Raw genomic sequence first — 20,233 nt, 5'->3', positions numbered from 1 at the left:
AGGGTCAGAGTCCAGGAGCAAGAAGAGCAGCCCAAAGATGGTGATGATCTCAGCTCAGAGACAACCCGGCCTGGCTCATTTGAGAACGATCAAGGAGAATCAAAAATAATGCTAACAACAATAACAGCAGCAGCTAACACTCACCCAACACAGTTCCCATGTGCCAGACAGTTCTAAACATTTTTTCAATTATTTGCTCATTTAACCCTTACCACAGAGGCAGATCCGAGGCTGAGCCTGGGTATCTGATTCATGAGTCTGCTCTTTTTTTTTTTTTTTAAAGATTTTATTTGTTTATGCATGAGAGAGACACACACAGAAAGGCAGAGACAAAAAAAAAAAAAAAAAAAAGGAAAGAAAGAAAAAGAAAAAAAAGAAAGGCAGAAACACAGGCAGAGGGAGAAGCAGCCTAATGTGAGGACTTGATCCCAGGACCCCGGGATCACAACCTGCGCCAAAGGCAGACACTCAAACACTGAGCCACCCTGGCACCCAAGAGTCTACACTCTGAATCTCCATAGGACACTGCCCCTCATTGCTTGGCCTGGGGTCCCCACACCAATTCAATTCTTGTATACAGACCCCACAGGTGCCCAAGGTCCAAGCTAGGGTGACAGTTTCCCATAGGTGACTTTTTTTTACTCATGCATTTATGGGACTCAGGCTGGACAGAGATTTTCTGATGAGTGACACTTGAGGGTTCTCGGGCTCCTATGCGTAGCTGAGTTCCAGCCCTCCATGTGCATGGGGCCTGCAACCTGGACTCTCCTCCATACACACATTAGAACCCTAGTGCCAGCTGCAAAGCCTACACACAGTGGTCTCCCTCAGTTGTGCTCACGGTCCTGACTCTGAGAATACACTTTATTTCTAGCACATGGTGACTTCCCTTTCTTGGCTTCTAGTTCAGCTTTGTATCTTGGTTCTTAATTTGGTTGTATTTTATCCAGCATTTATTTGTGTTTGTATGTTTGGAGCTGGCAATCGGGAGGGAGGGGCTTATTCCCCATCAGCTCAGTCTACCATATTGCCTCAAAGTCCAAAACACAATCTGCTAAGAGAGTCTTCTGGCACTCACTATCACTTCCTGGAAACCAAAGTTTGATTTCAGACATGCCAAGCGTGAGCTGTCAAAGGAACATGCAGCAGAGGGCTGTGCAGGGAGGCGTGGGAACACGGGTCTAGGACTGTGGAAGGACGCCGAGCATGAGCTGAGGAGACGGCCTCTACTGGGCACAGAAGTGATAGTGAAGCTCTCTGTGCCGTGGGATCCACAAGGAATAGGAAGTGAATGAGAGGGCAGGAATTGGGGTCAGAGCCTCACAGAATATGTCTATCCAGTGGGCAAGAGGAACAAAAGCAGTCAGGGAGGATCCAGCTGTCAGAACAGTGAAGAGAGGCCTAAGCCAAGGAAAGGAGATTTTTCAAGAAGGGGCTGATGAAGCATCCAATGTTGTGGGAATGTGAGGAAGGTGAGGGTCAGCAGAGTTCATGACTAGGACTTTCTGAGGAGCAGCGCAGGCACAGCTATGAGGAAGGGCATGAGAATGAGTTATTAGAGGTGCAAACGTTGGTTTCCTCTGCCCTCCAACTCCTCACCCCTTCACCCACTTTGCCTCCCACCTGAGCCAAGGCTCAGGAAAGCCCGAAACAGGCAGCCTGTGCCTACCACCACCTTCTCAACAACCTCAAAGGAGGGCACCTGAGGCACTACATTAGACACAAGGAGCAGAGGCACTTCCTGAATAAAAGACTCCAAAGTCGGAATTATGTGAATGCCACACATCTGCCTTCTTAGATATCTGTGAAGTAACTGTTCTCCAAACTGCAGCGCTTGATCAACCTGTGGCTCTCAATGTCTGGAATCAGAGCCCCGCTCCTGGGAGGCTCCTTTCCAGGTCTCCCCACCCTGCAGACCAGGCCACCTGGCCCACTGGCTATGATTCCCCCCACTGCTGCAGATGAGTCAAACTGCCTGGATCAATTCAGTAGGAAAGAGCAAATCATGATAGGAACATGCAGAAAGCCAGCAGTGTGCTTCTGTGTGTGTGTGTGTGTGTGTGTGTGTGTGTGTGTGTGTGTGAGATGTGCAGCACATGACTAGAATTACTGTAAGGAGTGACTCACCCAAACTCCAGGGAATTCCATACCCCCAGGTCACTCGTGAATAAGTCAGCCTCCTCCTGGGATCACTCTGATCAGAGAAAAAGCTTCAGCATCGTCCCAGTTGCTCAGGCCCGAGACCTAGAAATACTCTTTGTTCCTCTTTTCTGACATCCCACCACACAAACCTGCCAGGTCTGTCTCCTCATTTCCTGTCTACTGCCACCTCCCTATCCCAACCAACATCACCTTGCTTCTGGATGCTGCCTGGACCTCCCGATCAGGCCCCATTTCCCATCTTGGCCCCCTGCACTCCTGCCCAGTTTGTTTTCCACACAGTAGCAACAGTAATTTAAAAAACAAAAAACGAAAAGTAGCTATAAGCCAGATCATGTCTAGCTCCTGTTTAAAACCCTTTCCTGCACTTGAAATAGAACATGACTCCTGTCCTAGGCTAGAAGCCCTTCCCAATGGGCCCACTGCCTGTCCATGGCATCTTGCACCAATCTCCTCCTAGCCCACAGCACCCCTGCCACACTGGCTCTGAGTTTCTTGATGGCACCAAGTTTCTTCTCACTGATTCTTTGCACTGGCTGCACCCTCTTCCTGGCACGGCTGGCTCCTTGTGACACTCAGGTCTCAACTTAGCTTGGTCTTCCTTCTCAGAAAGGCCTTCCCCAAAGCCCCAGACTGCAGCAGACCCACCCTCCTGTCTTGGTCTCCCATGCCACTCCCATCCCCATCTGACAACTCTTTGCTCACTACTTCACACACTCAACAAATGTTTATCCAATACTTCTTATCCCAGCAAGATGGGACATGTCTTACTCCTCCCTCAATAATATGTCCACCTCCTCTGAATAACACAAAAGCCCATAAAAACAAGCCCCTTGACCAGAGCCTCAAGGCCTGGCATGAAAGAAGAATTTAGTAAATACTGGATTTGTAAAACGAGTGAGAGCTGCATGGTAGTATGTACTCAAGAAATCAGAATTGACCAATTCTGTCTTGCCTACGTCGCATGGCCTTGAAGCAGCCAGTAATCCAAAGAGGCCCCATGCTGGGATGAATCAGATCCTGCCTATGTTTTCCCAGGCCAGCAGAAGGTGAGTTCCTCCCTGTTTGCACATCAGCCAGCATTTATTAGGGCCTACTATGTGATAGCCTGTGCTCCAGGTCAGTCTCTGATCCATGCCAACTCAGTCAACTGCTGGCACTCTGCAGCCAGTCATGGCCAGGTCAACAAGCTGCCCTGCCCTACAGCTAACAACCAACTGGTCCCTGCTGGAGTTCATCCATGGTGCAACCAGTGGCAGTCTCTGCCCACACCCATAACTCCTTTTGGTCTAGATTTCCCAGATATCCAGGGTTTCAGTGCAACTTCAGGGACAGCACTCAGGGAGGACCTGAGTGCCAGCCTCAGTTCTCCAGCCCCACTTCCCACACAATGCATGTGCCCCTCTCTCCCTGCTGTGAGCCCAGCCAGATTCCAATATCAGCCTCCATCACCAAGCCACCCAGAACACTGGCCAAGAACATGGAATACACACTCCAGCAAGGCAGGGCTGTGTCACAACAGCTCCAGCACTCGCCAGCCCTGTGATCTTCGTCAAGCCACTGCACCTCTTCGAACCTGTTTCCTTCTCTAAAAAATGAAGAATCCAGGGGTGCCTGGGTGTTGCAGTCAGTTAAAGCATCCAACTCTTGGTTTTGGCTTAGGTCGATCTCAGGGTCACAAGATTGAGCCTCATATCAGGAGGCTCAGTGCGGAGTCTGCTTGGGCTTCTCTCTCCCTGTCGGTCTGCCCTCCCCACCTCCTCTCTAAAATAAATATGTCAATCTTTTTTTTTTTCTTTAATGAAGACTATAAAGGCACTGATCATCTGGGCTACTATGGTAGTGCCTCCTGCACTCCTGCTCCTCTTGGCTCTGCGGGCCCATGAGGTCTCTGTAATACCAGGTCAAGGGAAAAGTGGGGAGGGGGAAACAGCTCTTTTTTGGCAATATTTCTATGGTGAATCTCATTACCAGAAATAACAGCAAAGGAAGGATAAGATCCAGCACAACAGATATACACAATGCCAACAACAAGCACACACCCAGCTGGGTGCCACACCTCTCATCATGAAGGCAGGCAGTCAAAGGGAGAGGCAGATCTATGGACAAAACCAGAGTAGACATCCTGTGTGCTTGTAGCACAAGGTGTGGAGAGAGTGTCAGAAAGAGATGCAGCCACTGCTGATGCCACTGGGCTGGGGTGATCTGGATGAAGGTGAAAAAGGATGAATTTGGCCCCCTCCATTTCTCAAATGCTGTGCCAACCACTGTCCTAGGATCAACAGGATAGATGGGTTGAAAGTGGCTTGCAAGACTCCCTGCCCTCACCAACTGTATAGCTTCAGTGGGTCACAGAGAGTTACCACATTGCTGATGATAAGGTTTGTGCATGTTGAGAGTCATAATTCATCTCTCTGAGTTTGCATATAGCTCCCAGCAGTCCAAGAAACAGTAACAGCATCTAAATAATGGAAAATTCATTTGAAAAAGACTCTCTAGGGAACTTTTGAAAAAAGCCTCATGGCTCAGATGGACTCAGGGACTCATAAGCCTGGCAACAATGGGAGAGACCAGTGGCTTCCAAACTTGCTTTCAACCTCCCAAACCACTGCTCCACTGAAATTTACCCAGGAGCCCAGTCCATCAAACCGATGCAAATGGAGCTGCTTGGGTGGAAACAGTGCCAAGGTAGCAGGTCCCTCCTCTCTTCCTCCTCTCTCCCAGCCCCTCGTGGCCCTCAAGGCAGCTCCACAGAACCCTTGGGGCTCCACAAAGCACTGACGTAAAAGCACTGATCTAGGCCAACCACTGAGTAGAGAGAGGAAAACAAGTCCCACAGAAGTCATGCTCTGAACAGTGGCTGAACACAGACCCAGTTTCTGACTCTGGGCTCAGACTTCTCACTCCACTTTGCTAGGGCTAGGTCTATGGAAAATTGTAATTTAAAAAACAAGGCTCATTTCTGGTCACCTACAACATAATCCCTAAGTGTCTTAAAGGCCCCTGAATTAGCCAAGTATGAAACTGAGCCCAGCCCCGTAGACTAGCAAAAAAAAAGTTCGGAAATGAGTTGCAGAAGCACAGCTGACAATTCTATATAGTTTCCTTCAGTTCCATGGGACATAAACAGGTCTTGAAAGGCTTGGGCTGTGTGGCTGTGGGAGACCCTGGACCAGGCAGGCCAGGAGGTGAATGCTAATGAGCTATGGAAATAGCAATTACTTCCCTCATGTCAGGCACTGTGCCAAGCTAAGGAGGATAAAGAGGTCTGAGATATTTTTAAAGTATTTTTACAGCAGAAAAACTTTCCTACAGACTCAATTATATAACTATCAGACTCCACCTCTGAGCTGAAATTATCCATGGCCTTCAGGAAAAAAACAAAACAAAACAACCCCCCCTCCCTTTCTTCCTACATGAGGGCCACAGGTTTCTCCAGAGACTCTTAGCTATATGGCCAACCACTCAGGGCAGCTGTGAACCATCAGCCCAGAGACCTTCCTAAAGGCAATTTGGAGCCTATCAGAGAAGAATGCCAGCCAAGTGGAGGGCCGAAGTCATGTCACTGGCCCAGCCACCACACGTGATGTTTTAGGGTCCAGGAAGGTCCACTCAAGAGGGCTCCAACCCCAGCCATGTCGGCATCCTCACAACTTCCTTGTCCTGAAATGGGGCTGAGGTCCCCTGAAGGAGACAGGATGCCCAGGAAACCCACAGTAATCTTCTGTCACTGGCAAAGGGCAGACAGTCAGAGGAAGCCTTCGGGGCTCAAGGAATGAAGAACTCTACTAGTGAAATGAGAGCCAAAATCAAAGGGATTAACTTACAGCCCAGGTTTTTGTCAGCCTGAAGATGGGTGCACTTTGTAATGCTGATACCACAGACATGAGAGAATGAAGGTTGTTGAGTTCTAGAAGTTTCTGAAAAAAGATATGGAATAGATTATTTTTCTGTTATTAACAACAGAACAAAAACATGCTCAACTGTTACCAAATGTCATATTTATGAAATTCAATTATACTTAAAAATATCTCATGTAGAAAATATAGTTCTATGGAATTCATAGAAACCATATGCTCTTCTTCTTTCAAATTGTCAAAAGGTGAGTCTGCATCAAACACAGTTGCAAAAGTTTATAAGCTGACTAATCTGGTTGCTGGACAGAAATGTGGCTCAGAATAAGGTTTGATAATGCCCTTTATGTACTTTTTTCAACGAATCGGAACTGTCCCAGCAGGCTTTTGTAAACTGAGGCCTCAGCTGTACCAACAATATCCACGTGGGTCTTCTGCGACTACCTTACATCCCAAATGAGGGGCTGAAGGAAGATGCTACCAATCTGTGTGATCCCCCTCAGCTAGGAAGACACAGCTCTGGCTTCTCCGTCACTTGACCATGCTCCTTTGAACCAGACCCCACGTTAGTGAGAACATTTGCATTCAAATCAGTTTCACACAAGTTCCTCACCGTGGAAGACAAGAGTAGGGGACAGCCAAGGATAAGCGCAGAAAGATATAACTGCTCTGGTTCTAAGTTTGGTGCTGAGGGAAACTTAGCGGGACTAGGGTTCCACTTCTCATTCTTGGGAGCCAGTGAAGTTTGGACTAGCAAGCGGGCTCCATGGAACAAACAGACCTGGTTCTAATCCCAGCTCCCAATATCTACGTGAAATGCAGTGAGTTAGCTAAGACTTGGCTGGCTCATACCTACAATGAGGAAGATAACCACAGCACGTATGCTACATGGGACAGTGTGTGCAAAGCACCAGACTGGCACCTGGCACCAGGGTGAGTGCTCTGTGGCTTGTGGGCTGCTCATCCCTTGTTGGGAAGACTTCTCCCCTACTTGTCCACCTCACTTGTCTTGGGTACTACCAAGCTCACATGCCCCCCTCCTCTAGTATGTCCTTCCTGACCATGCTCCTAAATCTAGGGAGCTTAGGGCCCCTGACTATGCATTCCCACAGCAGTCTATGCATGTCCTTAGTACACTGGCCTGTAGTTGCTTTTACCAGCTTCTCTTTCACCCATGTGAAAGAGACCATGTGACCATGTCCATGGTCTCGGGACCATGTGTTCCCGAGAGCAGGGGTAAAGCTCTATCTGCCATCATATCCCTAGTGCCTCATACAGCACACAGTAGGGCCTAGTGAAATTGAATAAATAAATAAAAAGCCCTTATGCCTAGTCTTTACAGCTCTGTTCCTACTCAGAGATTTCTCCTTTACCATACAAGTTCGTATTTCCTTTCTTACATCTTTTAACAATCTCTAATTGTTTCCTGTGTGTAATAACAGATTCTCTGAGAGGACTGAATTTCATCCTATGTATCTGAATTGCTATGCCTGTCACACAATTTCTTTTAGAGCTGAAGGTCCTCTGGGAGATCCACCCCTCTCATTTCATAGATGGGAAACCAATATCCAGAGGAAGGAGGGATCGGTACCAGAACACACTCAGGGCACAGTGCCAGTATGATGAGCCATCACAGGAAGATGGCAGAGGTAAAGGAGGGCTCAGTTTGGATTCCTTGGAGAGGCACCACAAACTCATTTCCTGAAAGCGCTGGAGGGCTGGAACTTCGTCCCACTTTCTCGTGGCCCAGCGTGAACTCCCTGACAGTACAAGCATCGTTAAGCCCAGCATGGTCCGGAGCACTTCAGAATGCACAGGATGTGAAAGTGTCTGTTGTCCCTGACATACTCTAGATGGATGCCCTTAACCTTCCCATGAGGGGCAGCAGAGCAGCTCCCCTGAGGGCAAAGAGATATGCTCTAGCGCACTCGCTATAAGGCCCTGGGCATGGACACTCACCTCTACAAGTGGGAGAATGACAATGTGAACATCAAACACGATCATTTCAGTAAAGTGGCTGCTATGATGCCTGGCTCATGAAGGGCATCAGTGAAAGCTGACCGGCCTAGGATCTGGGTGGGAACACAACACGTGCACACACCATGCCGGGAGCCAGACAGAATAGCAGCATGCTGCCAAGATGCAGGCAAGCCTGGTGGTCAGCAGCAGCACATAAGGAGGAGCTGGCACAGCCATGTAAGTGATGAGAGTGGTCTGGGAAAGCCCATGGCATCACTGCCTGGCCTAGCAGACATCAGGGAACAGAAGGGGAAAGGTGGGGTACAGACATAAGCCTGGTGCTTAACAATTGGCAAGAACAGAAACTACCAGGGCAGGGGGCAGGAGGTGGGAGTGGGGCCCAGCAGAGTCACTGGGCCTAGGCCTCAAGCTCAGGATGGGGATGGGGTGAATCTGCTGACTACAGACAAAACTACAGGATATGATGGTATCACAGAGCCCATCAACCCCCAGTGCTAGCTAACTGAAATAGGAGGATGGGTGGATCCCAGAGGGAGCCCCAAGGCCTCATAGAGAGTCTGAACAGCCAGCTAAAGAGAATGGTTGGTTGCCATAAAAACACGTAGAGGGCCACACTGCCATGCGTGCACGGGGGCAGGGAGGCTGCGTGGGCACCTAAGCCAGTCTTGCAGCCTAGAGAAGTCAGGTCACAGCCCTCCTTGAACCCAGCCCAGCAGGCCCAGAGCAAAGCAGCTCTCAAAATACTGAGGAAACATTCCGGGGTAAAAAAGAAAGAAAAAGGAAGGAAAAAAAGAAGGAAGGAAGGGAAGGAGGGAGGGAGGTAGGGAGAAAGGGAGGGAGGGAGGGAGGAAGGAAGGAAGGAAGGTAATAATAAAAGAGCTTACCTTGGCTATTTTCACAAAATGGCTCAGGATTTCTGCCCTTATTTTTAAAGTCTGTGCTGTTAGAATTTCTCGTACAACCCAAAAACTGACCTGTAGAGTCAAATACACACACAAACACACACACACACACCACACACACACACCAGATAAGTGGTTAAATACTGGACCACTCCTGTCGCCCTCACCCACCACAGACAGGCATTTCCCAGAGGTCAGGAAACTGGAAGAATACAGAATGGGGTAGAGTACAGTTAAGGGTCCCTTCACCACACCCAGCCCTGCAAATGGGGTCCTCCTTCAGCACCTCCTCTCCAACCATACACAGTGGCGCTGACAGAGACAAGTACTTTCCTCATCATGCAGAGGTGTTACTGGGCCTCCACAACATGAATCTCTCTGAAGTTGCGGCAAGCAATTTTGAGATGAACAAGACAGATCATTCCTGCTCAGAAGGATCCCAGTTGTGGGAAAATCATGGATGAGTGGATGGATGGATGGATGGATGGATGGATGGATGGACGGACGGACAAATGGCCAAAGGTATACATTCACTAGCAGGACTACCCATGAGATCTATATCCCCAGCCAGATCCAAGATAAGTAGGATTCACCAATATTTGCACAACTGTAACAAATTTAATTTTCTAGGAGAGGTTTACCCAGGAATTTAAATGATACATAAGTGTCTTTCAAAGTTCCACAAAACAATGCAGGTGAAGGGACATGTTTTTCTGGAGACCATTTGTGCCAAAAGGACATACTGTACTTTGGGTTCAGAACATTATTCATGCTTTAAAAAAAAAAAAAAAAAAAAACATTACTCATGATTGCCTTTGACAGAAATCAACATCCACAAGCCCCTGAATCCTTTTGGGAACATGCAAGTTATCTACCAGGGTATAGTTGACTCACATGACACCTTAGTACAACATTGAAGGAGTTTCCTGCCAAGAAAGTCTGGGAAGTGGTTACTTTCTTGTTTACATCTCGTTACCGTAACAACCATGCTGTGACACACAGATGCCCAAGGCTAGAATGACAGCATGGCCCAGAGAGAGAGAGCTAAGCAGAAGATGGGGATGTGTGGAGTGGAAAGGAAGGCAAGGCATCAAAAAACCTCTAAATTTTACAAAGAAAGCTAGGGATATTCCAGAGTTAACAAAGTACATTTATTGCTGCAACCAAATTCTTTCTCTTTCCTGAAATATGATTACTTTTCAATGAGAAAACAAGGAAAGAGTAACCAAGAATCAAAAATTTGCTTTTTATGTTAAGCAGGAATATTATAGAAAAGTTTCTTCCGCATAATTACTTGTGGTTGCCTCCAGGCCATGCCTGGGTTTCCATAGAATCATTTTTTCCAAGGAATTGCCTAAAATTAAGTTCAGACTCAAACGTTTACTAGCCAGTTATGGAAGAAAGATTTTCTGGACACCAAATGATATGCCCATAAACCTTATATGTTAATACATGCACATTTTTATGCCACATAATCTCAAGTGTGATAGTTTAATATGTATAATTTAATAAATTTCTGCATGCCAAAAAATCACATATTTAAGGCATAATTATGGAACATGGCAGAGTTGATTCCAATCTGTAGCACACAGTATGCAGAGGCAACTGAGTCAATTCAATTCAATAGACTTTCAAGAAGCCTGTACTGTGTGCAGGCTCTAGGCATTGTGAGTCCAGACCCTATCAGCCCTTGCCTAATATGGAAGTGATCAAAGGAGGAGGCAGGATCCTCCAGAAATCACATGGCAATCATGGACACAGAAGAAGCTCAACCTAAGCGGACTGGAACATGGAGGTAGGTAATGATAAAGGAAGGCCTGCTGGAAGAGGCAGGCCTTGAGGGTTTGAAAGATGGGTAAGGCTTCAAACAGGTAAAGACAGGGCTGGGGTATGGCTGTATACACTGTGGCCAGGGAGAACTGAGTAGACCGACTGGGGTGTTGCAGGTGCTTTGTGGGATTGGGGTAGGGGGGATGTCACAGCTGGGAAGGGCACTGAAGGCCAGATGGTGGGGGTCTGGAGCACCAAGGTCACAAGAAAGATTTGAGGTGCTATTCTACATGGGGAGACTTCTGGAGGTTTCCAAGCAGCGAAGTGATAGAACCTTCAGTAGGGGCAGGAACACCCATCTGGAATCTGATGCAATGGTCCAAGTGACAGGTGGGGGGCCTGAGCAAGGGCCATGCTGAATGAGATAGACAGGAAGGAGAAGGAGCAGATAAGAAAGACATTACACAGGTAAGATCAGCAAAGTTTCAAACATTTTTTATTTTCTTTCCTAACTTCAAAATTTAAGAGAAGCTTAATGCAGAAAACAAGGGACACAGAGAGAGACACAAAGGGAAGAGCTCAGTTAACAACCTCACTCTTGTATATAGACCACAACAGACACTGGTTTCTATCCTTCTACTCTCTTTTCCATACATAGAACATACACCTGGTCTTTTTCAACTAAACCAGTATATATTCATTATATTGTTACCATAATATTTTAAAGATTTTATTTATTTATTTGACAGAGAGAAAACACAAGCAGGGGGAGCAGGAGAGGGAGAAGCAGGCTCCCCACTGAGCAGGGAGCCCACTGTGAGGCTCGATCTAAGGACCCTGGGATCATGACCTGAGCCAAAGGCAGACATTTAACCAACAGAGCCACCCAGGGGCCCCATCACAAGAATATTAGTGAATAAATATTCTTCTACAACATAATTTTTAGCAGCTGCCAAGTATTCCATCTTAGGGATGTACTACCATCATTGAGTGACTTCTTATTGTTGGATAGCTTATTTGTAATTATTTTGTACCAAACTATGCTATGGTGAGCACATTTATACATATATCTTTATGCATTTTTAATTAAGGTCTTAGGATAAATTCCAGTAAGGTGGAGCCAATAAAAGTATGTGTATCTTTTTTCAAAAGTATATATCAAAAAAAATTGGCCTCCAAAGGGTCTATTTCTTTATCTGTCAACAAGTTTGAGCTGATCCCTGTCCCCATGCACAGGCAAATACTAGTTGTTACAACTCCTTTTTTTTTTTTTTTTTCCACTGGCCTAACAAATAAAATAATGTCTCATTGTTTCTATTTTGCATTTCTTTCATAACTATTCAATTAACATCTTTTTTTTTGCACTTTTTTTCTATTTCTTGTTACAAATATTTATGGGCCATTTGTATTATTTGCCTTGTGAATTACCTGCTCATATCCTTACCCATCTTTCTATTGGGACATCTGTCCCCTTACTACAGATTAGTAAAAATTCTTTGTGTAGTTAAGAAAATACATTAGCTCTTTGTCAGTCATATATTATACCAAGAATGCAGAGAAATGAATACTTTCATACATTGTTTTGGGGAATATAAATTCATGGGGCCATTTGGAAGAGCAACTTACATATACTTTTCAAGATGTTAAACTTATATCCTACCTACTAGAATTTTTATCTCATGAAAACCCAGAAATTTGGAGGAACTAATGTACAAGGATGTACTGTTTATAAAGAAAAAGAATAGAAAAAAAATACCCATCAATAGGAAACTGGTTACATAAATAATGGTATCACCTCAGACATTGGGAAGAAATCACTATGGAAGGAAGTGAGCTGCTGGAATTATTCTGTTTAGAAGAATAGAAGTTTGTCTATTCTTCCCTATTTATGCAAACATTTAATTTATATCAGAAAGGACTCATGGATATTTATTTACATTTTGAGTTATAGCTCAAAGCTGTGTTATCTATTTTGTTGCTCAAATTGCTCTAGTTTTGGCCACTGAAAGCTCTTTCAGTTGGCTCCTGTGTTCCTTTGACCTACCCTAGCATTGTTTTAGTTGGCTGGTTGGTTGGTTGGTTTGAGCACTTCCTTATTTTCTGGTACCACTACTAGCTCATTAAGATGCTATTACCCCAGTACTAAACCAGCCATTTCTCCAAGGAGCCATGGTCCCTTTTATTACAGTATGGTATTAGAAACAGAGATCTGGGTGCTGAGTGTGCTTATTACTACTGAGCTGCCACTGTTTCTAGGTCGTCTTGGTTGGCAGAGCAAGGTAATATGTGTGTGCATGTGTGTGTGCAGGCACGCACAGGTGTGTATATATATTAATCCATGTGCATATATGTATCTATAAAATTTGTTTGTAACCACCTGTATCTATATTAAAATAAATATGAATTCATATTGATGTCTTAGCTTTCTACCCTTGCTTGTCTGTAACTTTCCATTCCAACATTGAAAAACATGGGTCTTACATTCTGCCATCCATTTCCTAAATTGTTCAAATTCTAGTATTCATGTATAAGGGCTTCAGAATTGTTAACCAATGCCCTGGGGAAAGAACTATATTAACTAGAGAAGAGAGCTTATACATAGTTCCTTTTGTCTTTTGTCTTATAGGCTCCATTCATTTGCAAAGTTACTTAGGTCAGCACCTTTCCCCTCACCTTCTTCAGTGATGTTATTTCACACATTTATAATACGGTTAGATTTTTTTGTTATGTTCTGCTTTCCACTCTAGGATTCCTTAATTTCCACAATAATTTTTTAAATTTGCATATACTAAAGTTTACTCTTGGTGCTGTAAAGTTCTATGGGTTTCCACAAATGATAGTGTCATGTGTCCAACAACACTATGTATCATACAATATTATACAGAATAGTTTCACCACCCTAAGAAATCCTCTGTGCTTCACTACTTAATGCTCTCTCCCCTTTTCAAAATGCCGGCAACAACCGATAGATCTGTTTATCATCTCTGGAGTTTTACCTTTTCCAAAAATGTTTTTACATTTCCCAGAATGTCTTTAAAATGCTGGGGGTGGAGGGGGGGAATGCTAGGGGGGTGGGGAGGAAGGAGGGTGGTGGAGGTAATCATACATATGTCACCTTTTCAGACTGGTTTCTTTCACTTAGTAAAAAACATTTAAGATTCATCCGTGTCTTTATATAGCTTGAGGGCTTTTTTTCCCCCTTTTTTTTGATGAATGATTTACCAGTTTGTCTATTGAAGGACATCTTACTTTTGGTATTTGACAATGATGAATAAAGCTGTTATGTGTGTGTGTGTGTGTGTGTGCGCGCGCGCGCGCGCGCGCGTAGACGTAAGATTTCTAAGAAGCTGGATAAATATCTAGGAGTGCAACTGCTGGATTTTACCATTCTGGATTCCCACCAATAATGAACGAGAGTTTGTGTTGCTCCAGATACTTGCCAGCAACTGGTACTGCCACTGTTTGTTTGTTTTTTTTAGCTATCCTAACAGATACATAGTGTTTTGCATTTCCCCAGTGACAAATGACGCTGAGCATCTTTTCATCTTTATTGCTATTTGTACTTCCTTGGTGAGGTATCCAGATTTTCTGCCCATTTTTTAATTGGGTTATTTTCTTCTCATTGACTTTAAAGAGTCTATTTTGGATACAATTCTTTTATCAGATAGGTGTCCTGCAAATATTTCCCCAGGCTGTGCTTCATCTTTTAATTTTATTACCAGCATCTTTTGCAGAGTAGAAATTTCTACTTTCAGTGAAGTCTAACTCATCAGTTTCTTCTTTCATGGATTATACTTTCGGTGTTACATCTAATAACTCATCACCAAAGGTCATGTAGATTTTCTTCTATGCTTTCTCCTATACGTTTTATAATTTTACCTTCTATATTTAGTTTCATGATCCATTCTGAGTTAATTTTTATGAAAGATCTATTGTCTGTGTCTAGGTCCATTTTTTTCCATACATAAAAAATGTTCCAATTGTCCCAGTACCATTTTGTCAAAGAAATTACCCTTCCTCCAATGAATGCCCTCATGAGTTTGGGAAAGATGAGTTTCCTATATCCGTGTGGGTCTATTTCTTGGCTCATTATTCTGTTCCACTGCCCTGGGTGGTCTTTTCTTTTGTCGGTACCATGTTATCTTGATTACTGTCAGTGTTGAAATCAGGTAGAGTAAATTCCCCAACTTTGTTATTTTTCAGTATTTTGTTGGTTATTCTGTCTTTAGTCTTTCCACATAAATTTGAGAATCAGTTCTTGATATTTATAAAATAGCCTGACAGGATTTTGATTGGGATTACTTCACTCTATACATGAAGTTGGGAAGAACTGACATCTTAATATTAAGTCTTCCAATCTATGAAGATGGAATATCTCTCTATATATTTCAGTATACTTTGATTTCTTTCATCAGTGTTTTGTGGCTTTCCACATATAGAACCTATATATATACTCTGTTAGATTTATACCTAAGCATTTGTTTTGCATGTGTGTGCAGTGGTAAATGGGGCGGGGGGCATTTCTATTTCAAATTTCAATTCTTCATTGCTTATATATAGGAAAGCTTTTATATATTGATCTTGTGTCCTACAACCTTGCTATACAGTTATTAGTTCCAGGAATTTTTTTATTTTTACAGATTTCTTTGAGATTTTCTACACAATCATGTCATCTGTGAGTAAAGTCAGTTTTATTTCTTCCTTTTCAAACTGTATATCTTCAATTTTTAAAATTTTATCTTATTGCACTAACCAAGACTTCCAGATCAATGTTGAATAGAAGTGTTGAGAGAGCACATCCTTGCCTTGTTCCCAATCTTAGCGGGAAATCATGAAGGTCTTACAAGCATGATGTTGCTTATAGAATTTTTGTAGATGTCCTTTATCAAGTTGAAGAAGTTCCCCTCTATTCGCAATTTGCGGAGATCTTAGTTCCTTGAGAAACTACCATTCCTCCATTCTCAGCCCATGTGGCCTAGGCCCCCCACCACCTAGTTCCACGAGAAGGGTTGTTTCTAAGATCTGGCCAACCAGAGCCTTGTGTGTTCCTGGTCAGGGTGATTAACCAGGATGAACAGGATGGGACACAACTTAGAACAACTGAACATCAGATGACAGAGGTACTGAAAACGAGGCAGGACTTTTCTGCCCTCAGAATAGGATGTGAGCCAGGACCTGCTGGCAGCCATCTTGCAGCCACAGAGGAGGAAGATGCCCAAGAAGAGAGCCAGTACAGAGGAAAGTAGAACTTAGAGATAGAACAAAGCCAAGGCCAGCTAGTGCTGTCCAAGCACCCTAGCAATATGTGAGGTTTAATCTCTCCCTGGTCTTTGTTATGTAAGCCATTAAGTTCCCTTTAGTGCTCAGGCAAGTTTGGTCAGGGTTTCAGTCATTAGGAAGCATATACATATGTGTGTGTATGTGTGTATGGGTATATATGTATGTATGTATATGTGTATATATGTATATGTATGTATATGTATGTATAAATGTGTGTATATGTGTATATATATGTACATATACATATAATATATAGGTATGTGTATATGTGTATATATACATATGAATCCATGAGGAAGGTTAAAGCAGTTCTCTGGGGCAAAACATTGGGGACCTTAGGCCCTACTCAATCTTGATTAGTATACAAGGGTCCTGAGACCCAAAGAGAGGAAGAGACTTGCCCAAGGCCTCAAACAGATCTAGCAGCAGAGTCTAGACCAGAACCAAGTTCTCCCAATTCACTCCTCATCTTTCCCTAATTCTTCAGCATCTTCAGGACACAATTCCAACTCTGCTGCCATCAGTCACAGGCCTCAGTGTCTTTTAGCTCAGAGCTCCTACTACTCTGCACTCTTTTTTTTTTTTAAGCTAATGGTAATTATTTACTATGTGTCAAGTGATGGGCCAAATCCTTTACATCCACAATTCTCATTTAATCTTCAAAAACCACTTAAAATTATTCTTCCCATTTTATAAATAAGGTGGGATGTCAAAAGACAATTAAAGATGGGACAACTAGTAAGTTGTAGGACTAAGATGAGAACTCAGATGTGATTCTCTGCGACCACAGCTTCTCAGGCTATTGTTCACAGATCCCTCAAGTGTTCATGCACAAATTTTGGGGAGTGAGCACTTGAACCCACTAAAATTAAATGCAGATTTATATATCTCTGCATTATCTGGGGGCACATTCATATATATGTATATATAGCCAAATTCTCAAAAGAACATGTGATCCAAAAAAGGCTGAGCACTTCTGTGCTCTATGGTGAACTCCTTGGTGCTGAGATACAAGTCTGGTCCATAATACACACTCAGTGTATTGTGATGAAACTTGGCCAGGCCCTTCCATCCCTCTATGAGTAATATGAACAAATCCCAAGGGACTGAGGTCACAGCAAAACAGGCAAGCTCACTGAGTCTGACTGCAACACTGTCCACCAGGTTTCTGGTTTGGCCACAAGAAGCCTCAAATCTGCTGGCAACCTCCCTCTAATCAGCTGGTCTTCACGTTCCCTCTTATTTTCCCCAAAAACATTAGGATGTTTACTACATGCCAGATACCATGCTAAGAGTTCTTCATATACACTTCACTTAATTTCCACAGTGAATGTGCATGGTTAGCCATAGTATTATTCTCATTTACAGATAAAAAAACTGAGGCTCAGAAAGGTAACTGACCTGCTTTCCTTTACCTGGAGTCTGATGGGGAGCCTTGTTCTCACATATAAAAGTCTGCCAGGAAAGGATGCCAATCAGTTCATTTCAGAGAAAGCAGCCCCAGTGCTGACCATGGCTGGCCACTGGCCAGTTTTCAAACCAGAGCTACAGAGCTACAAGGGCTGTGTCCAGAAGCTATTCACTCTGAGTAGCTGACAGGTTGGCAACCAGACCATTTCTTAAAGCATTCTGTTTGGGAAAATGCAACTTCCCTTCTGGCTCACTTCACCCACTTGGTCTTATCTGGACACAATGCAATTGTTCACGGGACAAGCTGCACCACCCTCTGACAAGTTGACCTGGCCTCTGCGTACAATGCAGATTACATCAGAGCCCCCAGTAACCCTCCTCCAGGAGGGCTGTGGCTGGTCAGAGGTGGGACTGGGCTGGCTCCCCATCAAATAGTTTTGCAAAGGAAACTGTGAATCCTCTGGTAGCGTGTACACATCTGTTTTATTTTTTAAAGCCTAAGCTTGGTTGAAAAGGACAATTTTGAAAAGAAAGAAAAAAGAAACAAAAGGCTTCAGAACTTCTCTTTTCAAAACTGTATGCAGCAGCCCTTACTCCAGATGCATTTAGGCCCTTCTTAGTTCCTATTATAACGATAATGCTAACCGCAGTCTTGATCTTCAGATGAAAAGCTGGTGCCTGTCTGAGGCTCTCCCCATCCTTGAGTGGTAGCCAAGGAGAAGGCTGGAAGCCTGGAGAGGGCTGGCCAGTGGTGATGCATAGTGCCTGGCACTTCAGAGCAGGGAGGCCCCATTGAGGGACAGCCCAATTTACTGAGGGTCTATTATATGCCTGACATTAGGCAAAGTGGTGGGATGCACAGTGGTGAACAAGATAGAGCCCACAGATTAGCATGGAAGGGAGAAATGACAGAGTCCCACAGAATGAGCACAGGTGAGCACAGGCCACATGGGGACAGAAGCACAGGGTGCAGGGAGGTAATGCACAACAGTGAGACCTCACACAAGCTAGGGAGTCATGGAAAGTGAGAGAAGTGACTCCCCGTAGAAGTGACATTCAGGCTGATCAGGCTGGGAGTGAAAAGGGAGGAAGAATTCTGAGCTGAGAGGACAGCACAGCTGGGGGCCTGGCATATCAGGGAAGAGAAGTAAGGCCAGCTAGGATGGAAGAGGGGAAGGGACAAGAGATGGAGCTAGAGGAGTGGACAGAAACCAGACCCACTTGCAGAGCAATCGAGGTGCTTGAGCCTTAGCTTAGGTGGAAGTAGAAGCCAATGGAGTGCTTTAAACCCAGGAAAGATCTATTCAGTTCTACCTGCTATGAAAAAGGACTCTGTGAAAGGACTGATGGGAGGGGTAGTTTGGGAAGAGGGGTTTGGACCTGGGGCGTGACACCTAGGATTGAACCCTGGCAGGCTGCCCAACCCACAGGGGACAAGAGTACCACCTGCTCAGGCACATGCAAGGAGTATTGCTTACCTGGTTAAACCTCCGGGTAAAGGCCACAACATTGGGGGCGAGACTATGTTTCTCCTTCTTACTCCATCCACAGCTGGCAAGTTCCTAGGAAGCACAGAGTGAATGTCAACGGTGATTCTTTCTAATCAGATGCAGAACACACCAGAAGCATCTAATTGGAATGTGGAAACAGACATGGGGAAGAACCATTCATATCTTCACCAGGGTGGGTGAGGGTTCTCCTCCTCTGGAGAGAAGGGCTGATCTGTGGATGGAGGTGCAGCCCGAGAGCCCTCAAAGGTGAGGATTGGAAGTGGGATACTTTTCTCCATAACCCCAGCCACATTTCTCAGAGGACTTCTGTGCCAAAATATTTTTTTTTTTGAAGCTGGAGTAACTTTAATTCTTAGGAAACAGTCACACAAAGACTTTTCCCCTCTATTATGGGATCTGACTTTCCCTTCATTTTAAGGTTTTTGTCATGAGATTCTTTTCAATATTTTTTTATTATTTTTTATTTTTTATTGAAGTTCAATTTGCCAACATATAGCATAACACCCAGTGCTCATCCCATCAGTGCCCCCCTCAGTGCCCGTCACCTAGTCACCCCCACCCCCCGCCCACCTCCCTTTCTACCACCCCTTGTTCATTTCTCAGGATTAGGAGTCTCTCATGTTCTGTCTCCCTTTCTGATATTTCCCACTCATTTTTTCTCCTTTCCCCTTTATTCCATTTCACTATTTTTTATATATTCCCCAAATGAATGAGACCATATAATGTTTGTCTTTCTCCAACTGACTTATTATTTCATTCAGCATAATACCCTCCAGTTCCATCCACATCGAAGCAACTGGTGGGTATTTGTCGTTTCTAATGGCTGAGTAATATTCCATTGTATACATATACCACATCTTCTTTATCCATTCATCTTTTGATGGACACCGAGGCTCCTTCCATAGTTTGGATACTGTGGACATTGCTGCTATAAACATCGGGGTGCAGGTGTCCCGGCGTTTCACTACATCTGTATCTTTGGGGTAAATCCCCAGCAGTGCAATTGCTGGGTCGTAGGGCAGATCTATTTTTAACTCTTTGAGGAACCTCCATACAGTTTTCCAGAGTGGCTGCACCAGTTCACATTCCCACCAACAGTGCAAGAGGGTTCCCCTTTCTCTACATCCTCTCCAATATTTGTTGTTTCCTGCCTTGTTAATTTTCCCCATTCTCACTGGTGTGAGGTGGTATCTCATTGTGGTTTTGATTTGTATTTCCCTGATTGTGCCAAAATATTCTTAACCATAAACTGCTTCTCTGCCAGCAACCCTGGGACCAGAAGTCCTCAAAGCAAACTGAGAGAGGGCATGATGTGTTAGCTAGCAGGATTCATCCCCCCAAGTGAACTTAAAATTAAAATATGGCT

The 20,233-nt window shown here is 44.4% G+C and overlaps 1 protein-coding gene across 12 annotated transcripts in view; it reads right to left on the bottom strand.

The window, feature by feature from the left end:
- The window catches only part of RALGPS1 (Ral GEF with PH domain and SH3 binding motif 1), a 295,262-nt gene that overhangs the window by 169,909 nt on the left and 105,120 nt on the right, over nt 1-20,233 (bottom strand). For all 12 annotated transcript variants that reach the window (XM_077850727.1, XM_077850726.1, XM_077850724.1 and 9 more), the window contains 3 exons: nt 18,835-18,918; nt 8,879-8,968; nt 5,988-6,080 (listed from right to left, as the gene is read on the bottom strand). In XM_077850727.1, the coding sequence (XP_077706853.1) occupies nt 5,988-6,080; nt 8,879-8,968; nt 18,835-18,918 (267 nt within the window). The remainder of the gene's footprint in view (nt 1-5,987; nt 6,081-8,878; nt 8,969-18,834; nt 18,919-20,233) is intronic.

The sequence above is a fragment of the Canis aureus genome, chromosome 16 (genome assembly GCF_053574225.1).
Source record: "Canis aureus isolate CA01 chromosome 16, VMU_Caureus_v.1.0, whole genome shotgun sequence".
In the NCBI taxonomy this organism is placed as follows: domain Eukaryota; kingdom Metazoa; phylum Chordata; class Mammalia; order Carnivora; family Canidae; genus Canis; species Canis aureus.
This window is presented reverse-complemented; position numbering and strand designations above follow the sequence as displayed.